Source organism: Penicilliopsis zonata, assembly GCF_001890105.1.
Source record: "Penicilliopsis zonata CBS 506.65 unplaced genomic scaffold ASPZOscaffold_41, whole genome shotgun sequence".
In the NCBI taxonomy this organism is placed as follows: domain Eukaryota; kingdom Fungi; phylum Ascomycota; class Eurotiomycetes; order Eurotiales; family Aspergillaceae; genus Penicilliopsis; species Penicilliopsis zonata.
In genome coordinates this window covers 17151-39035 of record NW_019208945.1, presented here as the reverse complement: position 1 = coordinate 39035, position 21885 = coordinate 17151, and the positions used below count along the sequence as shown (strand labels likewise).

General features: G+C 53.6%; 12 protein-coding genes across 12 annotated transcripts; 5 read left to right on the top strand and 7 right to left on the bottom strand.

The window, feature by feature from the left end:
* Positions 1-676: 676 nt before the first annotated feature.
* ASPZODRAFT_77734 (hypothetical protein) lies at positions 677-2024 on the top strand (the record flags this gene model as incomplete). The annotated part of the gene is made up of 2 exons (XM_022730193.1): positions 677-793; positions 852-2024. 2 exons carry the CDS (start codon positions 677-679, stop codon positions 2022-2024), a joined length of 1290 nt encoding a protein of 429 aa, XP_022576598.1.
* On the bottom strand, positions 1866-3064 carry ASPZODRAFT_137505 (hypothetical protein). The gene is made up of 2 exons (XM_022724349.1): positions 2942-3064; positions 1866-2858 (listed from the first exon to the last, which is right to left on the bottom strand). The coding sequence occupies exons 1-2, from the start codon at positions 3038-3040 to the stop codon at positions 2082-2084; spliced, it is 876 nt and encodes a 291-aa protein (XP_022576597.1). The 5' UTR covers positions 3041-3064; the 3' UTR covers positions 1866-2081.
* Positions 3065-3663: 599 nt separating this feature from the next.
* ASPZODRAFT_137504 (hypothetical protein) lies at positions 3664-4797 on the top strand. The gene has a single exon (XM_022724348.1). The coding sequence runs from the start codon at positions 3769-3771 to the stop codon at positions 4744-4746; it is 978 nt and encodes a 325-aa protein (XP_022576596.1). The 5' UTR covers positions 3664-3768; the 3' UTR covers positions 4747-4797.
* Positions 4798-4963: 166 nt separating this feature from the next.
* Positions 4964-6532, bottom strand: ASPZODRAFT_162372 (hypothetical protein). Its single transcript, XM_022726573.1, has one exon. The coding sequence runs from the start codon at positions 6505-6507 to the stop codon at positions 5131-5133; it is 1377 nt and encodes a 458-aa protein (XP_022576595.1). The 5' UTR covers positions 6508-6532; the 3' UTR covers positions 4964-5130.
* Positions 6533-7089: 557 nt separating this feature from the next.
* ASPZODRAFT_137503 (hypothetical protein) lies at positions 7090-7711 on the bottom strand. The gene has a single exon (XM_022724347.1). The coding sequence runs from the start codon at positions 7635-7637 to the stop codon at positions 7200-7202; it is 438 nt and encodes a 145-aa protein (XP_022576594.1). The 5' UTR covers positions 7638-7711; the 3' UTR covers positions 7090-7199.
* A 266-nt stretch (positions 7712-7977) lies between these two features.
* Positions 7978-8250, bottom strand: ASPZODRAFT_35783 (hypothetical protein; the record flags this gene model as incomplete). Its single annotated transcript, XM_022728272.1, has 1 exon — positions 7978-8250. A coding segment is annotated over one exon (273 nt), but the record flags the coding sequence as incomplete, so codon positions are not given.
* Positions 8251-8545: 295 nt separating this feature from the next.
* On the bottom strand, positions 8546-10213 carry ASPZODRAFT_147787 (hypothetical protein; the record flags this gene model as incomplete). Its single annotated transcript, XM_022725298.1, has 1 exon — positions 8546-10213. The coding sequence occupies one exon, from the start codon at positions 10211-10213 to the stop codon at positions 8546-8548; it is 1668 nt and encodes a 555-aa protein (XP_022576592.1).
* A 343-nt stretch (positions 10214-10556) lies between these two features.
* ASPZODRAFT_137501 (hypothetical protein) lies at positions 10557-11474 on the bottom strand. The gene has a single exon (XM_022724346.1). It carries the CDS (start codon positions 11437-11439, stop codon positions 10573-10575), a length of 867 nt encoding a protein of 288 aa, XP_022576591.1. The 5' UTR covers positions 11440-11474; the 3' UTR covers positions 10557-10572.
* A 526-nt stretch (positions 11475-12000) lies between these two features.
* ASPZODRAFT_105806 (hypothetical protein) lies at positions 12001-13107 on the top strand. Its single transcript, XM_022720920.1, has 2 exons — positions 12001-12448; positions 12500-13107. The coding sequence occupies exons 1-2, from the start codon at positions 12154-12156 to the stop codon at positions 12781-12783; spliced, it is 579 nt and encodes a 192-aa protein (XP_022576590.1). The 5' UTR covers positions 12001-12153; the 3' UTR covers positions 12784-13107.
* A 307-nt stretch (positions 13108-13414) lies between these two features.
* Positions 13415-14293, top strand: ASPZODRAFT_20805 (hypothetical protein; the record flags this gene model as incomplete). The annotated part of the gene is made up of 2 exons (XM_022727679.1): positions 13415-14023; positions 14072-14293. The coding sequence occupies 2 exons, from the start codon at positions 13415-13417 to the stop codon at positions 14291-14293; spliced, it is 831 nt and encodes a 276-aa protein (XP_022576589.1).
* Positions 14294-14331: 38 nt separating this feature from the next.
* ASPZODRAFT_20804 (hypothetical protein) lies at positions 14332-18269 on the bottom strand (the record flags this gene model as incomplete). The annotated part of the gene is made up of 3 exons (XM_022727678.1): positions 14332-16862; positions 16916-17849; positions 17910-18269. The coding sequence occupies 3 exons, from the start codon at positions 18267-18269 to the stop codon at positions 14332-14334; spliced, it is 3825 nt and encodes a 1274-aa protein (XP_022576588.1).
* Positions 18270-18591: 322 nt separating this feature from the next.
* On the top strand, positions 18592-21693 carry ASPZODRAFT_147782 (hypothetical protein; the record flags this gene model as incomplete). Its single annotated transcript, XM_022725297.1, has 1 exon — positions 18592-21693. One exon carries the CDS (start codon positions 18592-18594, stop codon positions 21691-21693), a length of 3102 nt encoding a protein of 1033 aa, XP_022576587.1.
* Between the last annotated feature and the right edge of the window lie 192 nt (positions 21694-21885).

Below are 21885 nucleotides of genomic sequence, written 5' to 3'. Positions count from 1 at the left end.
ATAAATTTAATAAGAGAATAAAATAAAGTACTTAAGATTTTATTTTATCTAAGAAGAATAGTATATATCCTAACTCTAAGTAGGGTACTTAATGGGTGCCTAACTGATGCCTAATATTGACTAATAGTTGTGTGGTATGCTTAGTTAGATGGCTTATAGGGCGGCGTTGGTGCCGGCCTTATACTCTCATTGGCGCCTTATATAAACATATTATATGCAGCTTATAAGGTACATCTACTACTAATAGAAAGTAAGCACAGGGCATTAAGAGCTGTCTCCTAGTTTATCACTAGTTATGGCTATAATAGGCATCACAGGTTTAATTCTATTATTTAAGTAGGAATAGCCATCTTAGATACTACATGTCCATCTAATAATTCATGCCAAGAATCTCACCCTATTATAAATATGTGGATCTTAGTAAGATAGAGTGCAATAGTCCACATTAGTTAAGATGAATATCAGAATAAACATGAATATTATTATCACTTAATTTAAATTGTAGTAATAGTATAAATCTTGAGCATAAAGATAGCATAAAGGCATAAAGGCATAAATAAAGCTAAATAAAGCTAAATAAAGCTAAATAAAGCTAAATAAAGCCAAGGAAAAACCATTTTCCTCACCTCCAAGTCCAGGTCTCCCTTGAGTCCTTCCTGACAGCAGGCCATTCATGATGCCTCCTCCCCCCCAGACCGTCGCCGTCGTCGGCTCTGGCATGGCCGGCCTGGTGGCCGCGTACCTGCTTGCCCACGACCGCCAGCGCAGATTTTGCGTCGAGATCTTCGAGACGGTATTTTGCTCCGTGGCAGTTCCATGGTCAAAGGCTAACAAACGACGCTTGATGGCAGCAAAACCAGCTCTCCCTCGACTCGGCCTCGTTCTCTCTGGCCAGCGACCGGGTCGACATCCCCATGCGCGCCCTCGACGACGGCTTCCATGTGCAGCTGAAGAACATGTACGACCACCTGGGCGTGGCATGTACCTCCCCCCGGTTCCTGTATCCGCTGTCGACCATCGCCGCCGACGGCAGCAAGACGCCGCCGCACTTTATCCACTCGTCGAGCAACCACCGCGTGCCGCCGGTGAAGCCCGTCCACTGCGGATACATATCATGGGCGGTGCGCACGCTCTGCCTGGCCGTCTGCTACCTGTGGTTCACGGCGGCGTGCTTCGTGGTGCGCCCGGGAGACGAGGAGTCGCTGCGCGGATATCTCAACCGGATTCACCTGCCGCGCTTCTTCATCGCCACCTATCTGCTGCCGCTGATGTCGAGCGTGACGACGTGTCCGCACGAGGCGCTGCTGGCCTTCCCGGCCGTCGACGCGGTGCAGTACGCGCGGAAAACGTATCGCCAGCCTCACTATACCGTGGTCGGGGGCGTGCAGGGCGTCCAGACGAAGCTGGCCGAGGGCCAGACCGTGCGGCTCGGCGCGACGGTGACGGCGGTTGAGAACCGAGGCTCCAAGACGAGACTCTCCTGGACGCAGTCCGACGCCGTGCTCCTGTCCGCCGAGTTCGACCATGTCGTCCTGGCCGTCACCCCCAACGTCGTCGCCTCCATCTATCCTGCGCTCCGGGAGTCGATGCGCTGCATCCCCGTCGTCGTCGGCGAGTCGGTCGTCCACCGCGATCTCTCCTCGCTGCCCCCGGCATGCCAGTCGCTGAACCGCGGTGCGGCGGAGATCCTGCACATCTGCTCCGATGGGTCGTCGACCGAGTCGATCCATGTCTATCCCTCTGCGCTGGTGACCAACTTCCCCATTGCGCCCATCGATCCCGACAAAGTCCTTCACCGTGCCCGGTTGACGAGAGTCCTGCGCACCCCGACCAGCCGGAGGACGGTCAATGAGATCTTCGCGTCGGGGGCAGACAGGGGGGAGAAAGCATGGCGCAACGGAGATGGAAACGTCTGGCTCGTCGGTGCGTGGTGCTGGGACGGGATGGTGCTGCTGGAAGGATGTGTGGTCTCTGCCATGCGAATGGCAGATAGTCTAGGCGTGCAGGTGCCGTGGAGGAGGTAGATGTATATATATATATATATATATATGCACTTGGATAGAATCCGGATCTAATTAGGGCTACTGCTTGGTGGAACATGAACTATGACGAGCTACAATGATATACCCCCTGACCAGACCACTTTCCCCCCACCATCGAAACACTTTGGCTGCGCCTCGAAACCTGCCCAAGGAGATCCCGTACGGCCTCATCACGGCGTCTCGGTTGAGGATATACCGCGAAATACCGGAGAAGACATGCTCGCTGACGTCTCGCATCTCGATCTCCCCCAGCTCATACCCGGCTCGCACAAGCAGAGCCTCGTACTGCGTTTTCGTCATCAAGTTGGTGTATGGAATCCCCGACACAAGACACATGGCGTAGAGGATGAGCTTGTCGCGGAGACTCGCCGTATCGGAGAGCACCAGGTCGAAGGCCATCAGGGAGGCGTTCATCTCGCCACACGCCGCTTTGAACAGCGGCGCCCGCGATGGCTTGAAGTGGTAGAGAGTGTCTAGAGCAAGCAGCCATGTGGTCTTGTTATTCGATTTCTGCCTTACCACAGCTTCTTTCAGTTGATCGTTCCATGAAGCCGGATCCGCTGCGTCGGCGGCAAAGATCTTGCCAGCACAAGTCAGTCGCGAGCGGGCAAAGACCGCTTGGGCCTCTGCGATGGTGATGCCCACGTAGGAATCAACCAGGGGAGAACCCGAGCTGTGAAGAAGCTCGGTCAAATACACCGATTGATCGCCGCAGCCGATTCCCACGTCGAGCAGATCAATGCCTTGATCTGGTTTGGCGGTCTGTAGCACCTCGTCCAGCAGTGCTTGACATGCTTCTGGAAAGGACTCGGTATCCTATAATCATCAATCATGGTAGAAGTTAGGGTTAGGGTTTAGGGTTTAGGGTTTAGGGTTTAGGTAATGGTAGGGTCACGCACTTTCCAATACCCCAGGTTCATCCACATGCTGGCGGGCGGCTCGACATTCAGCACGGCGTGGTCGAGTCCGTACAGCTTCTTCTCCTTGATCCCTGCCATGAAGCGCACGAGGGGGCCGAGCAGTCGGGCCATGAGGGCGGGGAGGTCCATCTTGTGGGTTGGTGAGTTGGAGATTGAATCATACATGAGTCCACCTGTTTGCCTTTAGCCTTTAGGAATCTGAAACACGTGATATTATGTAATAGATTGTAGATGATTATTAATCACTGACGCTTCATAACCCTAAACCTATCTTCAGCAGTTCAATACTCTCCTCTAGATGGAATCCCCCTTTAAAATGGGTTCTACAGGTATTTTAGGTTCCTTAATTATACCTGCATCAAGGAACATATCAGGATGAAAATGCCTAAACACTTATACTACAGACCTCTTAGCAGTCGATCTTATAAACGTCAGGAGCTGCTAGCAGATCAAAGCATTATTCTATAGAGGACTGAGCGAAGCGAGGATAGCATGCTTTTATTAACTAATAGCTATGCTTCTCGCATATTTTGACCATTACCTGAGCCCAGCTAACTTTGACTAGAGTTCCAGCCTATCATTATTATCTGCTTCCTCGCCTGTTTTTACCAATATTCCTGCGGCGGATCTCAGGAAAATATAAACACCATAGTGGTCTTATTCTATTAATTCTATTTATTTCCTTACTTCCTTCTTACGCTCTTTCTTACACTCCTTCATTTCACGCTCTTTTCACGCTCTTTCTTCCGCTCTTTTCACGCTCTTTCTCACACTCTTCTATCTGTCTTTACCATACCTTTCTTAAGATGCTGTTCTACACGCTATTATTCAGTCTTCTCTCCCCTCTCGCGCGAGCGACAGTGACCTGCACCACCACCGAAATCAACGGATGGCAGAATCCGTCCTTTGAGACGGGCAACGTCGACGACTGGACAAACCTGGTGGCAACCGGGGCGGCCGCTGACGGGAGTGTTGTCGAGGGCGATGGCTCCTCCGGCAGTTACTATTACAGCATCACAGGCACCGGGATTTATACGTACCTGTCCCAGGACATGGCAGGCCTCACCGAAGGGCAAGCGTTGATGCTGTCGGTGGATTACCGAGTGTTCTTTACTGAAGACACCTCCACCACCGGCGACTATTGTTATATCTTCTTCTCCACAAACTCATGGGACAATCTGGAGAGTGCCCAAACCACAGTCCACCCGTCTGCGTACGAGTCCAACCCGGCCTGGTCGACATATACCCAGACGCTCACCCCCACCGCCGACACGGATGAGATATACTTCACCTGGGGTTGCTCTGCCTCGTACGTGGAGTTGGATCTCGACAACTTCCAGGCCGTGCTGGGCACCACCACCAGCTGTACCACTGTTCTTCCCAGCTCGACTCCGGTCACCTCCTCGCCGGCCTCGTCCAGTTCGATTGCATCGAGCTCTTCTTTTCTAGTGACGTCCAGCTCAGTTCCATCTTCCCCGGTCACGTCAAGCTCTGCGATCCCATCGACTGCTTCCTCCAACCTTGTTCCCTCCTCAGCGGCCCCATCGAGTGCCTCTTCCAGCGTCTCTTCTTCCGCTGTCTTCCCCTTCACCAGATCCTCCAGTCTGGCTGTCTTGCCTTCCTTGCCTGTCTCTGTCGCGTCATCTGCAGTGTCACCGGCATCGTCTGCCGTTGCCTCGTCATCTGCATCGGTAACCACAGATGCGGTGTTCACAACTACATCCATTGTCTATGTGACAGAGATGGCCACGGCCTATGCCTGTCCAGCTCCATCTGCTGCCTAGAGGCTTCTCTATTTTATGTAAGTAGTATTTATAATAGTGAACCATATGAACATAATCTATTTCAGACAAGAAATACATTATTATATATTAGATGAGATACTATGTACCAGTGAGTATTTATAGCTATAGCTATAAGGTAGCCTTCTTAAGGAGCTGAGTAGAGAGCTGTGACTTGAAGCAGAGGCTTTAGCAACAACTATAATTATATAGTACTAGTCACCATAACATTCAATTTCAATACTATATGTCTTAGTTTATTCTCTGCCTCTGATCATCAGCTTCCTAGACACAGATTAATACATTATGCTAGTGAATGATTCATATAGTTATGCTGGTCTGGTGAAAGAGTGAAGACTATCATTATTCCTCTCATGCATACCCCTTCTAGCACTCGATGACAAAGTTGGTCAAGAAAATATTCCAGCCAGAGTCCTCCGTATAGTCGCCCTCACATTCAAAGACTGTCGAGGCGCTCGAGGCCACAAACGAGCCGGTGAAGGTGGCCCATTCACCAAACGGGGTGAGCGAGACAGACATGGAGGTGCTGCCGGCCGTACAGGTCACTGCCGCGCCATCGTTGGAGAGGCCTTGATAGTAGGCAAACGAGACGGAGTAGGTCTCGCCCGCGACGGTGTCAAGCGTTTGGGCGAGGGTGAAGTCGCCGGGTGAAAAGGCGTAAAGGTCAAGGCAACTGGCCGAGCCATCGCAGTCATCCTCGATGTAGTCCCCGAAAGTGCCCAGCGTCAAGGTCCAGGCGCCCAGTTCGCCGCTGGAAAAGTCCGGGTTGGAGACAAGGTTGATGCCGCAGCTGGACGTTGCTGCCGCCGACGTGGTGACGACCGTCGTGACAGGCACCGTGGTGGTGACTGCCGTGCTGACCGTCGCCGTCTCGATCACCGTCTCGGTCGCGGTGACGGGCACCGTCGCCTCCACCGTCACGTACACGGTCGTCTGCTCCGTCACGACGGCGGTGGTGGTTGCGGTCGTGCGCTCGGTGACAATGCTGGTCACGTCCACGGTGGCTGTCTCGGTCAACACGGCGGTGCTTGTCACGGCCATGTCCGAGGTGAGGAAGACGGGCAGCGTCACCGTCTGCGTGTGCGTCGAGGGCGCCGCCGTGATGGTCGTAGTCACCGTGTCGGTCTCGAGACACCAGCACGCGTCGCTCAGCTGCTCGTCCGAGTAGCCGCCCAGAACTGCCGTCTGGCTGGCGCTGCTGCGTTTGAACCTTTTCACAGTCGGAGCCTCCTCCGTCGTCGTGGCGGCTGAGACGGTGGTCGTGATGGTGGTCGTGGATGGGACGGTGATCGTGTTGGTCGCGGTCTGCGTCACAGTCGAGTAGGCCGTCTCCTCGACAGTCTCAGTCACCGCGCTGGTCACCGTCACTGGCACGCTCTGGATGTACGTCGAGCTCGCCGTCACCCGCACAGATTGCACCAGCGTGGAGGAGAAGCGGTCGGTCGCCACCACCCGCGAGGACTGCGTCACCACCACCGACGAGAGGATGTAGACCGGACGTGTCTTGTAGACAGTCGTCGTCGCCGTCACGGCGGCTGCGGCGTCGGTGACGGTGACGACGTGGGGACCGACCGCCGTGGGATCGAGGCTCTGGCAGACCTGCTGGACGTCGGGGAGGCCCAGCAGGGTGTCCACCAGGGCCTCCAGCGGCTCACAGATCTCCCATTCAGAGGGGCAGACATCGTCTGCATGGGCGGCCGTGAGGCCTAGGAAAAACAGCAGAGAAAGAGTGGACAGACGCATTATAGCGGCCAGGAGAGAAAAGAATGACAGTAGCTGAAGGGGGAGAAATAACCAAGAGAGCTGTCAGGGGGGGCTGAGAAGATAATGGAATTTCACTAACTAGTCAATAGAAAGAATATAATTAGAGCTCAGTCACTAGTGGCCACTGCTGCCAATGGGAGACGGCTGTAGTCGGCTAAAATGCCTTAAAACCCCCTTCCCTTGTTATGTAGGATCGCGTCTCATTTCTAGCGTTGTATATGATTAGTGGTTGGCAGAGCACGCTATAGAGGACAGTGCTTTATTCTATTGCTCTGTGGAGTACAGAGTAGAGAAGACCTTCAACTATCTACAAGAATAAAGTAGTAAAAGCTTACTTTGATCGCCAAGAGTTGGTCTCTACAAGCCCACTTGGCTAAATATTGAAGCTCCCCTATGTTGAGTCTAAATTTCATGGTGATGTTTCAATATTCTCATAAACCCTAAACCCTAAACCCATGGAGGAAAAGAAGCAAAGGAGGACTTGACTGAGGAGTCCTAAATATAAAGCTGAAGATGCTTACCGCGTACTGGGAAAAGAGCTAAATTTGAGCGGCGTTTCATCTCTTCATTCATATTGCCCCAGGGTTATAGAATGTTTTACTATAATAGAGGTATTTTACCCCTATTATATACCACAATAGATCACCATAACTCTTGATTCTTATTATTCACTATATATCAACAAAGTTCATGCAATGCCCACACCAGCCACAGTCCTTGTCGCATAGCCCCCAGCTATTACCCTGACCCATGTCCATCGTCCAGCTGGTATATGGGACCGACTGGCGATAGCTGCTATGGCCTTGATAGCCTGATCCCTTCTGTTTCTTCTTTTGTTTCTCTTTCTTCGCGATCTGCTTCTCCGCCGTAGGAGCGGGTTTGGTATCTGTACCTGACTCCCGCACAAACTGAATACTGTTCTCCCATCGGTTAGGCGTTTTTAGTATCGGCTGGGGAGGACTAGGGTCCGATGTCTGTTGCCGTATTGTCTCGTTGGCATGGTTTCCTCCATGTACAGCATTGATATGTTGATTCAAATCTCCCGGGGCAGCAAACATTCGAGTGCATAATGCGCATGGAAGGGTTCGTGGACGAGTCTGGTTCGACATCGTTCAGATGAATAGCAGCAATGGGAAAGCTTTATTATAGAATGAAGAAAATAATTCAACTAATATATTTCTTTAATATTGATGAAGGAAAGACCTCGGATGATATTTAAATAGAGCTACCCCGCTCAGCCCCGTCTTGACAGGAACTTCTATCCATCCAATGAGAAGATGCATGCAGTTGGTGAGACATATGACTAGAATAAATATGGCTGTAGACAACTGGAAAAGTATACCATAAAGCTTCCGTACACTGCTCTTCATGCAGGCATTTTGCTCGCAAGTATTGACGATTAAATGAGCACCAAAGTCAAGATCCTCCACATAGAGACCCTGGAGTTGTGTGCTGTAGTGTTGTGAAATGACTCAATACCGCTGCGACCTTTTCAACAGCGACTATATCTTCCAGGGGGTCAAGAATCTTTCCTTCTATCAATTCCATGACAATATAACCCCGACCCTGCTCATCGGAAAAGAAATCATACACGCGTGGAACACGAACTATGCGACTATCCAGAAGTTCGTAGGCTATCCTTTGATTCTCTGCTTCTTCTTGTGTGACATCTGGACCCCATTTCACCACTTTGTCGTCGGATACTCTGATGACACGCTTCCCATATTGACTGACGACATTTTCAGGTACCGGATTGGCGCAGCAGGCGATTACCGAGGCTCGTTGGCTGTTCTCAAGTGCCATCTCTGAGAATTGAAGATAGGGTATAAAGAGCAATCAAAGGGCTCTGCATCAGGGTGGGGGAGGTAAGTAAACATAACTAACTACTCGGGTGCTTACTTGGTTATTAGTCAACATCAGTAACTACTAACTAAAGCATCAGGCTAGGATATATAATATAGGTTCATTATCGTCGTAAAACAAAGTTAGATGAAGAAAAGAGAAACACAATTTCCTGTCAGAGCATGCCTATGACCTGTCGAGTATTTTGAAGTATTCTCGTTTGCAAAACTGCAAAGCTTGTGATCCCAGCTTCCATGAAGCCCTTCTGCTCACTTTCTAGAAGTCGTTCCTTTGCAACAACCTCTTTTCCAACCCATAATACGGTTTGCCTCTCAGGAGAAAACGCAGGCCACCTCGAACCGGGAACCCCCTGTTTGATGAAGGATCCGTAAAGCTGACCGAAATTGGTTGAAATCCGGGCGATCTCATCGTTATCGACTCCATCAAAGCCAGGCCACATTATCAGATCCTCATCGGTATAGTTACGGAAAATGAATGGGACATCGCCCGTATGAACAGCTCGCAAATACCCACCCAGGCCCGGCAGGTCGTATGAAAACTGAAACACATATACCGCGAATCCCTGCTTGGCGAAATTCGTCGCGATGGTCAGGGAAGAATACTTGAAGAACTCCATGGACATGATGTCGCTGGCGAGATGGCCGGGTGCGTGGGTTGGGTAAAGATCCCGGTATCTTTTCCACACTTTGCGTGCTTGTTCCTGCCCAAACACCTGCTCGATGATAGCCAGAGCATCGGCCTCAGTCCCGTTTGTCATGGTTGCTGTATGACCGCGGAAGAACTGCCACTCATCCTTTGCGAAGCCGATCATCAGCTCGAAATCCGGACGGGGATATACCATCTGAGAGAGCGCCAGAGCAGGTGTGTCGGGGATGAACTCTCCATCCACAACACCTCCTACAGGGCTCCAGGCAATATTGGCATCTGCAGGGAACTGGCGGCAGAGAATGTTGTGCACAGCCAGAAAGTAATCCGGGTCAATTCCATGTAATTTCGTTGGATCGTGTTGGATGCGCAACAATTGCAGATACCGTCGAGCAATCACCGCCGCCTCTTCTTTCTGCTGGGTGCACCACACATTGAACGGCGACAGGGACTGGATGATCGCACGTCGAACAAGCTGTTGAGTGCCTGGATACGTCAGGAGATGGGAGACTGCCGTGCCGCCCGCCGACTCGCCGCCGATGGTGATGTTTTCTCTGTCGCCTCCAAGGGACTCGATATGGTCATAAACCCAGCGCAGTGCGGCGATCTGGTCTTGCAGCCCTAAATTCGTGGCCTCGGGGAACTCCTCGGCACTGATCAGACTGAAATGCACCCAACCAAGCGCCCCCATCCGGTAGTTGGGCCGGACGACGATGATGTTTTCCTGTCTGGCCAGGTTTGACCCTCTCTCGAGCCTGAAAGAGCCCGCACTGACTGAGTTGGCACCGCCGTGATAATACACATACACCGGCAGTCTCTGGCCAGGTTTCATGCCACTGGGCCGCCAGATATCGAGGTAGAGACAGTCCTCACTGGTGACATCCTGGTTATAAGTTTTCCCCACATAGGCTGGCCAGGACATTACTCCGGGCACGCCTGGATCAAGCTCTTCGATGAGACGAGAAACCCGAGCCAGATTGCTGCTGTTGATCTGGTAAGAAGCAGGGCCGGACTCGGTGGCATCGCGAACTCCATCCCAGGCGATGGGGACAGGAGAGCGAAAACGCCGATTTCCAACAGGAGGCTGGGCATATGGAACGCCGTGGAAGGACAAGACCTCGTCGCTGATCTTGCCTTTGAGAGCACCGGATGGAGTCTGAACAATGTTTGTTTCCATTTATTACTGTCTTGGTGATGATAACTCTATTGATTGAAAACACCTGTGATAATCAAAGATGGTATCAATATACCTTTATATACCTTGATATTGCTGACCATCGGGGTTAAGCCATCGGCTTCCGAACAGCCCCGGACGTGGCGAGGGGCACATAATAAATCTATGTTTCAGTCTACTTGACGGAAGATTGATAGGCAGATATAATTAAATCATTTTATTAGTATCATCTTGAAGTGTTGTCTCTACGGAGTAACAGCGTTACACTTGTATAATCCACGACTCGCATTATTACTTGATAGACTCCATATCAACAGCCATGATTAAGTTAGAATGAAGGTACAAGGTATGAAATAATATTTCTAGTGCAATAAATCAATATTCGCATATTCAAAACCTCCAGTCATTGCCTCTATAACCCCTGCTGTGTCTCGGACTTCAGAAAAACCCCTCAGGCTCTCAATATGGACATGATGCACAGTCTGCGCATCAACGCCCCCTTTACCAAACGCCCTTGTCGCGTCTTGGATGAGAATAATCCGGGGCATGTCAACCACCAGCTTATCTTCCTCTCCAGCATAAACACCCGCCCCGTCTGTCCATCTCTCCGACGCCGCCACATCCTCCATATTTCCACGTCCGCCCCATTTGCCAGTGAGCGCGAGATTCTGCGCTGTACGGACGGCTGTGCTGACGGCCAGGTCGGTGCCCATCCCTGCAATCAGCAGGGTCTTGATCCCGCGGTTCTTGAGAATCGTTTCCAGCGGGGTGTTGATGAAGACGCTGTGGCCGTGGCAGGTCATGATGATCTCGTCTGGCGGCTGTGTCGGTGCAGGGCGAGAAGACGCGGTTTCATCCAGACTGTAGATAAGAGTCTTTGCCCCATCTCTGAAGACTTGCGGCGCCGCAAATTCCAGAAAGTCGATCGCGCGTTGCTCCTCGCCGTTGGCGCCGAATGGACCGGTTTTGCTTACGTGCAGCGGGTGGTCGGTCCAGACAGGGCGGTACTGAACATGGATCATCAATGGGCCTTCGCCTTCTGGGCTTTTGGCGCAGATATCTCGGAATAGACTGATCAGAGCGCTGATGTTCTTGTCATAGTCGGGAGTAGAGGCCCCAGTGCCCCAGGCAGAGATGTCGCGGAAGCCCAGCTGGTTATTAATGAGGAGTAATGCCGTGGTATTCTTCCGAGAAATCGGTGGGTTGTCCGAGATGCTGTATCGTGACATCTTTATTGAATTTATCAAGGTGTTTATAGCATGTAGTGAAAATTTATTATGGAAAGGATCCTTGGATTAAGTGGCCATCTTGAATAAATATGAAGCTTAACTCCTTTCTCCGACTCTTAACTTCATCTAGGCCTAGTGTTATGAGCTGGCCTGGAGAGACGGATGCCTTAGGCAGGGATGGTGAATGGTGCTTACCAGCCGCCTTCCCTTTAAGGATGTTAGCTTTGGGATTGGGATATTGATAAGCATTTTCTAGTGAATGAATATTTATTTTATACTTCTTTCTTTCAGTAGAGACTGGAATTAGGAATTGGGTGATCTTTAAGAGTGTCCTCTTAATGATTTGCCTGTAGCATAGCCCGTGGAGTTGGAGAAAAGGAGGATGAGAACTGGCCAGCTGTCCAGAAATCACTAGATGACTGTGACTATAAGATTAAGATAATCTAGTAAGACTAAATCAGTGGTCCACCATAGTGTATTAATTTTCATATAGGGTATATTTTCATACTAGAGATAATTCTCTACTCTAACTATATACTTGCCATCAGGTGGTCTATACAATACCCCGCAATAAACAAACCACCAAGCCCCACTGAATCCTCTCTTTGAATCCTATTTTGTTGCCTGTCCTTAGAACCTCATCACTCTTTCTTTTTCCTCTGATCTTCCTTTTCCCTCCATTTCTTAAGCTGGCTTAACCAAACCTTCCTAGTAATGACTTCCCGAAGGGCCCTTTTCGTCATTGATATCCAGAACGAGCTTATTGCTGATCCTGACACCCGCATTCCTACGTCCGAGCGCATCATCAAGGCATCTGAAGAGATCCTCAATACTGCTCGGGAAGCCCTTGGTCTTAACTCCCCAAGAAAATCACCCCAAATCATCGTTTTTATCCAGCATGAGGAGTTTCCACCCGAGGGGACCATGTTGAGAGGCAGTAAGCCTTGGGAGCTCTTCTTTCCCCCTCGCCCCAGCCAGGAGTACGAGATACTAGTCGCAAAGAGTACAGGTATATACATATACAGAATACATCCATGAGGAGCACTGGCTAAGGTCATAGCGAACACGTTCGAGTCAAATCGTGATCTCGCCCAGAGGCTTCGCGATGATGGGATTACTGAGATCGTGGCATTTGGCCTTCAGAGTGAGGGATGTGTGGAAGCTACATGCACAGGTGCTCTTGCTTCTGGCTTTGGTGTGACCGTTCTCTCTGGTGCACATTCAACCTATGATAAAGATGGGAAAAAGGCCGCGGAGATTGAGCGTGAAGTAGAGCTGCGCCTGTCCACTCGAGGCGCTCGTGTTGTTCCTTGGGAAAAGGAGATTTCCGCCTGGCTGCAATAGCTCATTGATATTCGCACCCCGCTGGAGGAGATCTTGACCATGTCATAATTTCTGGCTTTAGTAGCAACTGATCATGGTGTGCAATTATAAGAATCATGATAGGTGTGATCAATGTTGCCAAGTGATAGGTATTTTACAGTCTTCATCTGACATTGTCCATCCGTCATTGTCAGGGAGATTGACATCTGCTTCAGCCTTGACAAACTCTTCAAGGATGTGGACTTGTCCCAACTGAGCCTGCGATAAAAGTGTGCACTCTTAATCGTCTTTGCTGTTGATATTCCCCTGGCTCTGAATTAAGTCTAATGGACCATTGCCATGGCCTTTACACTCAGACTTTTGTGGGTATCACCAGATGCTTAGTTGAATATATTATTTAGTAATAAACCCTACCTGAATAATATAGGATTTACTGTATAGCATTATTTCCTATAATGACCTGATTGAAGACCTATATTAGGTATATATCAAACCCTAACCCTAACCCTAATCAACCCTAACCGATGATACACTGATCTGCAGATCAACATAGACTAGTATCGGCATCCCCTATTAGGCAGTTCCGAGATGTCACAAAGTAAAGCCATAAATAAAGCCATTCTCCCATTTCATCCCCAAAACATTGACTACAATGCAGTTGAAGCCGTACCTGGCCGAGTTCCTCGGAACGGCTCTATTGATAGTGATCGGCGATGGAGTCGTCGCCCAATGTCTGCTGTCCGACTACCAGTATGGCACCTGGCTGTCCATTAACCTGGCCTGGGCAGCTGCTGTGTGTCTCTCCGGATACCTGGCCGATCCCAGCCCAACCATCAACCCGGCAGTGACCCTCTGCCTGGCCCTGGTGCGGCCATCACCAACAACAACTGGCAACTGGCGAAGAACCATCCCGGGCAAGCTGGCAGCGCAGTTCCTGGGCGGCTTCGTGGGGGCTGCCATGGTCTATCTCAACTACCGCTCGGCCATCCACGCCTGGGACCCCGAATATACCATCCCCGGCGGCTCGATCCTGAGCCCGAGCGGCCATCACTCGGCAGGCATCTTTGCGACGTATCCCGCCGCCGTCTTCACGTCCAACTGGGAGGCTGTATTTTCCGAGCTGCTGGGCTCTGCAGTCCTCATGTTTGGCTCGCTGGCCATTTCCGATCCGATCAACGCCCGTCGCTTCCCTGCGCCGCAGATCTCGCTGTTTTTGCTTCTGTTGATGATCGGAGCGGCCTTGGGCTGGCAGACCGGCTACGTAAGAGACATTCTACTCCTTCTTGTGACGATATATACTGACCGACAGGCGCTGAATCCTGCTCGCGACTTGGGCCCGAGACTCTTCTCTGCGATCATTTACGGGCCGGAAGTGTTCACGGCCGCGAATTACTACTTTGTCGTGCCCTTGTTCGCCCCTATTGCGGGCTGTCTCATCGGAGCCACGACCTACGATGTGATGCTGTTCGAGGGAGACGGATCTCGCATTGCAGATGCTTTGGATAAGGGTGCTCACCTACGACTGGAGTAGAAGATAGACGAATAGAATACAGGAATAGGAGAGAACAGCTAATCACCCCGCATGAACCCTTCGACAAGCGTCTGCAGTCCATCAGACACTGCAAACTCCTTAGGAGCCGGCGTGAGGCTGTAGAGCCGGTTCTTTGTGTTTCCATCGGCCACAGGCTGCATCCATGTCCAGGTCCCGGGAGGAGAATCAATAGGGAGGGTAGCATTACTAGGAGTATCACTATCCGAAGCAGTGGTTGCTGGTATATCTCCAGCAATCAATAATGGCCCGGCACGGAGAAGAGTCTTCATGGCTTTGATGTCCCGGTCGAGCGCCCATGGAGGCACCGTCAACGTAGTGGTAGGGAGGATGCCCGAGAAGCCATGGACGCTCTGGAAGGGATCGATCAGGGCGGCGTAGACCTGCAGCCGGTCTGTATGTGCCGCGGCAAAGGCGTCGGCAGCCTTGGAGCTGTATTCTGTCGGGTTGATCCAGTAGGGATGGAAGGGGATGTTCTCTGCCTGGAGGAGGGAGTCTGGTGCAGGGGTCTGCCCCGGTGGTTGCGGATCGCCATAGACTGTGAACAAACGGTCAAAAGTGAAGCTATCCCCACTCGCCGGCGCATACGCCACCAGGCCGTCGTGCAGACTCTGTCGATCGCCGAGCTTCAGCGCAAACTCGTAGTCCAGCAGACTCTTGTCTGGCATCCCCGGCTGGTCTGTCTGGTCGCGCATCGGCCGCGTGGCGAGCTCCAACGACCAGCCCATCGAGACCAGCGCCAGAGGACGCCCGATCAGCGCCGGCTGGGAGTCTGCCTGGCCGGGGGTATGGTGGATGTGCTCGTTGGCATCAACCACCATGTCCCAGACGCGTCTCAGGAAGGCTGACGAGACCGCCAGACGGGCCATGAACGCCGTCAAGTCCCGACTGGAGGTCTCCGGGATGCCTGCCACCACCTGGCCGTCGCTGTCCATCCACCGCCGCGACGAGACGAGGATCTCGCCGCAGAAGGCGCCCTCGCCGGTCAACACCTGCAGACTCTCGTCCTGCAAGTTACACACCACCCACCCCCAGACGGGCGACTCCCATTCCAGCAGCTGGCGCCACGGCGAGGACGGGCTTGTGCCTTGCCTGTCGGTCGTTCGCGCCACCCACGCCGCGTTGAAGCGGGCATCCTGGTTGATGCGCGGGCCCAGCTGGAAGAACTGGCAGCGGCCCTCGGGCTCTGCAAGCACGGCGTTGGCAAACGCTCGCCCCGGCACGGTCTCGTTGCGCAGACAGGCCAGATCGGCGCTGACGCTGGGGTAGATCGGCCGCAACAGCTGGCCCGGCCGGGGATCGAACGCGCACACCACCTGGCCGAACTTGTCGATGAGGTTGAGCTTGGTGAAGCGCACCTGGCCGTGGGTGACGGGGTGGAAGAGCGGCTCGCCTCCCCTGCGCGAGACCCCCTGCACGGGCAACAGGGCTGTGTACGGGGTTGCGTCGGCGCCTGCACCCGCCGCCAGGAACTGCAGCACCGCCGAGTGGTCGTGGACAGCCAGCCGGGGGAAGAGCGTCGCCAGCCAGCGCGAGGGGGTGTCGTTGTCCGGCGTGGGATTCGGCAGGGCGTGCGTGCCCCGGACGAGAGTGAGCAGATGGTCGGTGATGCCGTGCAGCTCTGCGCCGAGGACGTTGCGCAGCAGCGCGGCGAGGGCCTTGTCGATGGCGTCGCGCTGGCCCTTGGGCAGCATCTTCTCCAGCATCTCCGGCCTCGACCGGTTGACCACCTGCTCGACCAGCGTGGCCATCGCTTTGGCGCCCTCGGGGAGCACATTGCTGCGGCCGCTGAGCCCCCGGGGCTGCGCTCCCAGCCCGGCCACGTCGACCGTCTCCTTGATGCGATACTCGACCGTCCCCGAGGCCGTCTCGTGCAGCGTCCAGTGCTGGTACGGAATGGGGAAGTAGTCGGCCTCCCACTCGATGAACAGGGGGAACCACGCCTGGCCGGCGTAGTCGCTGGCTCCCGGCATGCTCCATCCATGCCGCAGATCGTCGACACAGGCATGCACCCACGACGGCAGGCTGGCCAGCCCCGTCTGGAACAGCTGCCAGGCGTCGTCGTGGCCCGCCGGGTCGTCCAGCCGGCGAACCTGCGTGTTGAGCCGGACGGGGATCGTGTCTGCTGCGAACTCCTCCGGCCAGCTCGACTCCATCTCGGACAGCAGGATCGTTGGGTCTTTGGCGCTGAAGAAGCACTTGCTGGCGATCTTTTCCACCGGGCTGTCCCCCTGTAACGATCGGATGTCGTCCTGCAAGGCCGCCAGCAGCCCTACAGACCCGTCCTTTTCACGCAGATGCAACGTCAACAGCTCTGTGAGAATCTCTCTCGTCCGGCTGCGTGTCTCGGGCAGGTGTTCTTGATACCAGCTCTGCATGCTCTCGAAGCCGTCATCCTCAGCTGTAGATCCATTGCCATCCCATCTATCGGCGAACCCTGCTGCCCGGGCCTTCCACCACTCGCAGAAGAGCAGGTGCTGCAAGAGGCGCGAGTGTCGCTGGCCGGCGTCGAGAAGACGCTGTGAAGCGTTGAGTTTGTCAAGAGCTGCTTCTGCCTTGGCTTTAGCATTTTCCTGGCTTTCTCTAGATTGAGATTCTGCTTACCTGCTTGAGCTGGTTGAGCTGCTTCACCTGCTTCACCTGCTTCAGTGTCATTTCGCAGCTTCCAGACATCCCCCCCATGGACAGGCTTAAACCCCGACGTCTTGCCCTGCTGCGTCTTGCTGTCGTCCTCCGGATCGGCCGCGAGAACCTGTAGATGGCGAAACGCGGCCGCCAGCGTCGCATCCGCATGGTCTGTCTTGGCCGGGGCTTCAAAGATGGCCGCCATCGCGTCGACCAGGTCCGTTCCGATCGCCACAGGATGCGACTGGGCGAACGCTTCCGCGGCGTCATCGGCAGGGACTATTGCCGGCCTGTTCTGACGTGACCAGCGCAGATCGACTGTGCCGTGGCAGAGAGAGCGGATCGGTGCTCTCGTCGCCAGCCATTCGGCATTGTCTTCCTCGAGAGCCATTCCATGTGTGGAGAGGAGATCGGCGTTGGTCGCGGCCTCACTGCTGGCAATGGGATCATAGCCACGTAGAGCATGGTATCCGATGACCTGGTAGGACACCTCGGCCGACTCCAGCGTGCACAGGGTATTCGTTTCTGCTGAGAAATATGTCAGGTCGTCGTGCACGCCAAACACGTTCATGCCGTGATGCTGGAAGTCGGCGAACAATAGATTCGCCGAGTCGGTGATGGTCAGCGGAACGTGGAAGTCCGCCAGCGTCGTCTCGTCCGCGTCATCAGTCAACTCTTCTCGCCATTCATCCAGCTTGTTCTTTGCCCCGAGCAGCACACCGTGTTGGGTGTCTGGCGTGCCCGTGTGGTCCACAAAGGGGGCCGCTTCGGTGTCGAGATCCACGCCGGCGAGCTCATCCCGGTTCAACCTGCGGATCCGGTTGCTCTCGAGCATGAAGCCTGCATACTTGGGCAGGGGGGTGGTATCGTTGATCCTCCGAATGATCACCCATCGATCAGGAAGGGCCGTGAACTATCAGTCAGTAACCCTAAACCCTAAACCCTAAACCCTAAACCCTAGGCAGAGACCTACTTCTGAATCACCCTTGATCCCCCTCTTCTTCTTGTTGGTCTCATGGGCTGCCTCTGCACTCTCTGTCGCCATCACACCCGCCCGGAACGGCTTCGGGATCGTCCAGTGCAGATAGACGCCCAACCGGTCCTGCCGTGCGACGCCCGTGTCGAGATCCGACAGTCGCGCATTGATGCTCGAGGGAACCGCCGCGCGCAGATCCAGGTGCGGGATGGCATCGTGCTGCAGACGCGCTCCAGGCTCGAGTGAGGAGTAGTCTGGAAGGGAGAAGGGCGCGATGAAGGCTTTGCCGGTGTTGATCAAGGACTCGTTGAGCTGGAAGGCGTCCACCTGGAGGGGGATCACCACAGCGAGGGGCATGGCTGCTGGAGTCTACACTTGGGAATGAAGTGCGATACAGTCAACCAGAATATACTTGGATTCAGAGTCCAGCTGAAATCCAGCTGAAATCCAGTTGAAGTCTAGACAAGTCTACTCGTAGAGTAGTTATAACTATAGGCTCGCCTATTTTACCTCACATCAAGCTGGTGGCGTTGTATTGTTCGTATTATACAGTATGTACCGTATGTACTGTACTGTAATACACCACAGTACATTACATATATACGCTGCCCCAGCAAGATCCATATACTCCGTCCACGAGATAATCTATCCTCAACTCTACTTTCTCCAACATCCTCTAATGAAGCTGCACTCCTTCTTTGAGCCTGGGCTTCGCGCCAGCGACACCCCGTACACGTTGACGACGAGACAAACTCTCTCCAGCGGAACCGAGAGTTTCACCAAGCCGTCCTCTCTCACGTTCACCGTCGACGCCCCTCGATTCTCCATCCCCGCCAGCGAGATCCATTCCGTGTATCCAGCGCCAGGATCATCGGAACACGCTCGCGTGCTGCCTCATGTGGTGCTGAACGATCCCCAACTGCCGTGGGAGCGCGCCGTCCCCGAAGACAATGACAAAAACCTCAAACGGCAGCCTTGGATGGCGCTGTTGGTATTCACGGCCGACGAGCTGCAAGCAACGCCCTTGCCAGGCACCAAGAACACGCCGTCGCCCACGCATGGGTTGTCGGCGAGTGTATCGCAGCTGGTACAGGCAGACCAGGCACAGGCTTCTTCCTTTCGCTGCCCTAATGTCAACAGCCACGACGCGAAAGACGAGACGGCAGTGACGTACATTATGCTGAAGAAGCAGCTGTTTGAAACGTTGATCGTCAAGAATAAAGCCATCTTCAGCTATTTCTCCCACGTCCGTCGGGTGGATGTCACCGGGAGCGCCCATGTCTCGGACAAGCCCGAGGAACACCCCTTCAGCGTGGTGTTCTCACCTCGGACAGGCCCTGTAGAGGGCAAAGATCAGGCTGTCTACGTGCATCTAGTGTCTCTAGATGGAGTCGCCGATAACCTGAAAGACCGAGTGTTGACTGCAGACGTCCAAACCGTCGGCTTGATCTCTCTGTACGCCTGGTCGTACCGTATTTGCCCGGGGGATGAGATCAGCTATCGCGACATTCTCTCCAATCTGGACAAGGATAGACAGCCTCTCCGTCGACCAAAGGACTTGATCGAGGGCCTTGCAAAGGATGAAAACAACGCATGGCTCGTCGAGAGATTGCAAGCAGGCTACACGCCGACCCGCCACCGCACGCTTACCGGCGAGACAACCGTCGCCTTTTACAGAGGCCCCCTGACGCCTCTATACATCCCCCCCCGGCAGTGTGTGCCCACTACAGCCGGGAGAGAGCTGCAGATTCTCGATCCACGCACTGGGATCATGGATGTGAGTTATAGTGCGGCGTGGGAGCTGGGTCGCAACCTCGCCATTACGGATAAGGCGTTCACGGCGGCGATGCTTCGTCTACGCAGTGATATCATGGCGTACGCAGTCAAGGATCCGGAAAGGGAGAAGAGTAAAAGCACGTTTGCTGCCTTGGGGCGGAAGCCTGCAAAGCATAATCTCTACAGCGGTGTCTATCGATGGGCAAATACTAAACCCTCAAAGCAGGCTTCTACTCCATCGTCTTCTGTGGATTCCGCTCTTCAAAGCCAGGTCAGAGAATGGCTGCAAAGAATGGCAGATAGCCAGGTCCAGGCCGAGCTGAACAATACAAAACCCACGGCGTCAACCGACTGGATCTTCGTTCTGCAGTGGGTGCAGAGGAAACTGGCGCTGCAAGGCATCCCAGCGCTGTATCTCTTCCCCGATCCTGCCGTTCTCCCTCTTGAAGCCTTCCGAACATTCTATGTGGATGAGAACTGGACCGACGCCCTTGTCGACGGCGCCTTGAGTATCGCCAACCACTCCCTCGGCGAGGATGGCATCAAACGCGAGATCCGCAAGAGCTTCAACGTCTACTTTGATGCGATCCAGAAAGAAAACCCGGCGTTGGCAACCGCCTGGCGGCCTCGATGGGGGCTCATCCTCCGCAGCCAGCTGGTGCGCGCGTATCCCAACCTGCGGATCGAGAGAGAAAACAACAACGTCGACGTGGAGGCGGCCTTCACCACGCTCACGGAGGATACGCTGATCTACTACCAGAGCGAGACGCCCGAGACCACCAAGGACACGGCGCTGGTCATCTCGCAGCCCTTCCATCACCAGCGCTTCTCTCTGGGCGATGACCTTACGGCCAGCAGGTTGGAGATGTCCTTTAAATTGTTCCGGACGACGGGAGACGAAGCCAAGGAAAAGGAGCAGCTCGATGGCGCCATCAACCTGGCCACCTGGACGCCGGGAAGCACGGCGTTGTTCAAGTGCAAGACGGATGCTTTTGACGACATCACCTTGGGAATCATCTACGACTGGACCACGCGGTGCATCGATATCAAAGAACTGATCAAGTCGTGCAAGGAGCTCAACGAGAGGGTCATGAAAGACCTTTGTGTTGTCCAGGAGGATTCAGCGGCGTATATTGGGCTACAACTGAATGATGAGATCCTCATGCTGCGGATGGACTATGAAAGGACTCAAGAAGAGGACTCCAAGCCGCGTCTCTTGAATGATCCAGACATTTTGACTTCACAGACTTCCACGCCAGGCAACATGGAGAAGACGGAGAAGAGGGTTGAAAAGACAATGTTCATTCCGGAGCCTGCCCTGATCAACACTGCTCTCCTCCCCCCTGTCCATGGCTTCAACCTCGACTCTCTCAAAGCAGCCGTTCCATTTGTCCCTGTCAATGAGCCTGTTGCCTATAACAATCTGCAGCCCATCACCACCTCACAGCTGTCCAAGATCTGCTCACCTCTGCTCGCGCATCCACGGCGCAATTTCCCTGCCGGCGCCCCCATCACGCTTGACATCGTCTTCAGCATGACGGCCATCACTGACGTCCGACAGGATCTGTACCTCGGTGAGGTGGCCGTCTACATCCCCATGGGCGAGATCAACAGCAACCTACTACAAGTGAAGGCTACGCGACCAAAAGCACGCATGATCGGACCAGGCAGATTATGGAACATCACTTCACGTCTGGTGAAGGGGAAACGACACCGCATCAATCTCGAGGGCGACTGGAGCATGCAGGACGCCGTCGACGGACACGACCAGCTGTATCTGGGCGTCACCATCTCCGCATTACAAGACCATCCCCTTCATCTACTTCGACACGGACAGGTCAGCTTCCTTCTTCAGGAGATGCAGATCAACCCGTTGCCCTGTGAACGAGTGCCGCTGCTGGTTGAAGAGGCGTATTTCAGAGCGACGGATGAGGGAGAGTACGAGGACGTGGGAAGGGTGAAGACGGTGGTGGGAGTGACCAAGGAGGATTGTAAGTGGGTGTAATAGCACTTATAAATGTCATTGTATAGGTACCTAGGTATACCTAAGTTAACCCTAGGGTTAGGGTTATACCTGTGGGTAACCCTAGGGTTTAGGGTTACGATTGGGCGACTCCCAGGTATAACCCTAACCCTAGGGTTAACTTAGGTCTACCTTGGTACCTAGGTACCTAGGTATACATTCCAAACTAGTTCC

What these genes read in the sequence shown, in the direction of transcription:
- ASPZODRAFT_137501 (XM_022724346.1), bottom strand. Translation starts at nt 11,439, where the DNA reads ATGTCACGATACAGCATCTCGGACAACCCACCGATTTCTCGGAAGAAT.
- ASPZODRAFT_137504 (XM_022724348.1), top strand. Translation starts at nt 3,769, where the DNA reads ATGCTGTTCTACACGCTATTATTCAGTCTTCTCTCCCCTCTCGCGCGA.
- ASPZODRAFT_137505 (XM_022724349.1), bottom strand. Translation starts at nt 3,040, where the DNA reads ATGGCAGGGATCAAGGAGAAGAAGCTGTACGGACTCGACCACGCCGTG. An exon ending in TGAACCTGGGGTATTGGAAA is followed by an intron (nt 2,859 to 2,941) that starts GTGCGTGACCCT and finishes TGATGATTATAG; the next exon opens with GATACCGAGTCCTTTCCAGA.
- ASPZODRAFT_137503 (XM_022724347.1), bottom strand. Translation starts at nt 7,637, where the DNA reads ATGTCGAACCAGACTCGTCCACGAACCCTTCCATGCGCATTATGCACT.
- ASPZODRAFT_162372 (XM_022726573.1), bottom strand. Translation starts at nt 6,507, where the DNA reads ATGCGTCTGTCCACTCTTTCTCTGCTGTTTTTCCTAGGCCTCACGGCC.
- ASPZODRAFT_105806 (XM_022720920.1), top strand. Translation starts at nt 12,154, where the DNA reads ATGACTTCCCGAAGGGCCCTTTTCGTCATTGATATCCAGAACGAGCTT. An exon ending in ACTAGTCGCAAAGAGTACAG is followed by an intron (nt 12,449 to 12,499) that starts GTATATACATAT and finishes CTAAGGTCATAG; the next exon opens with CGAACACGTTCGAGTCAAAT.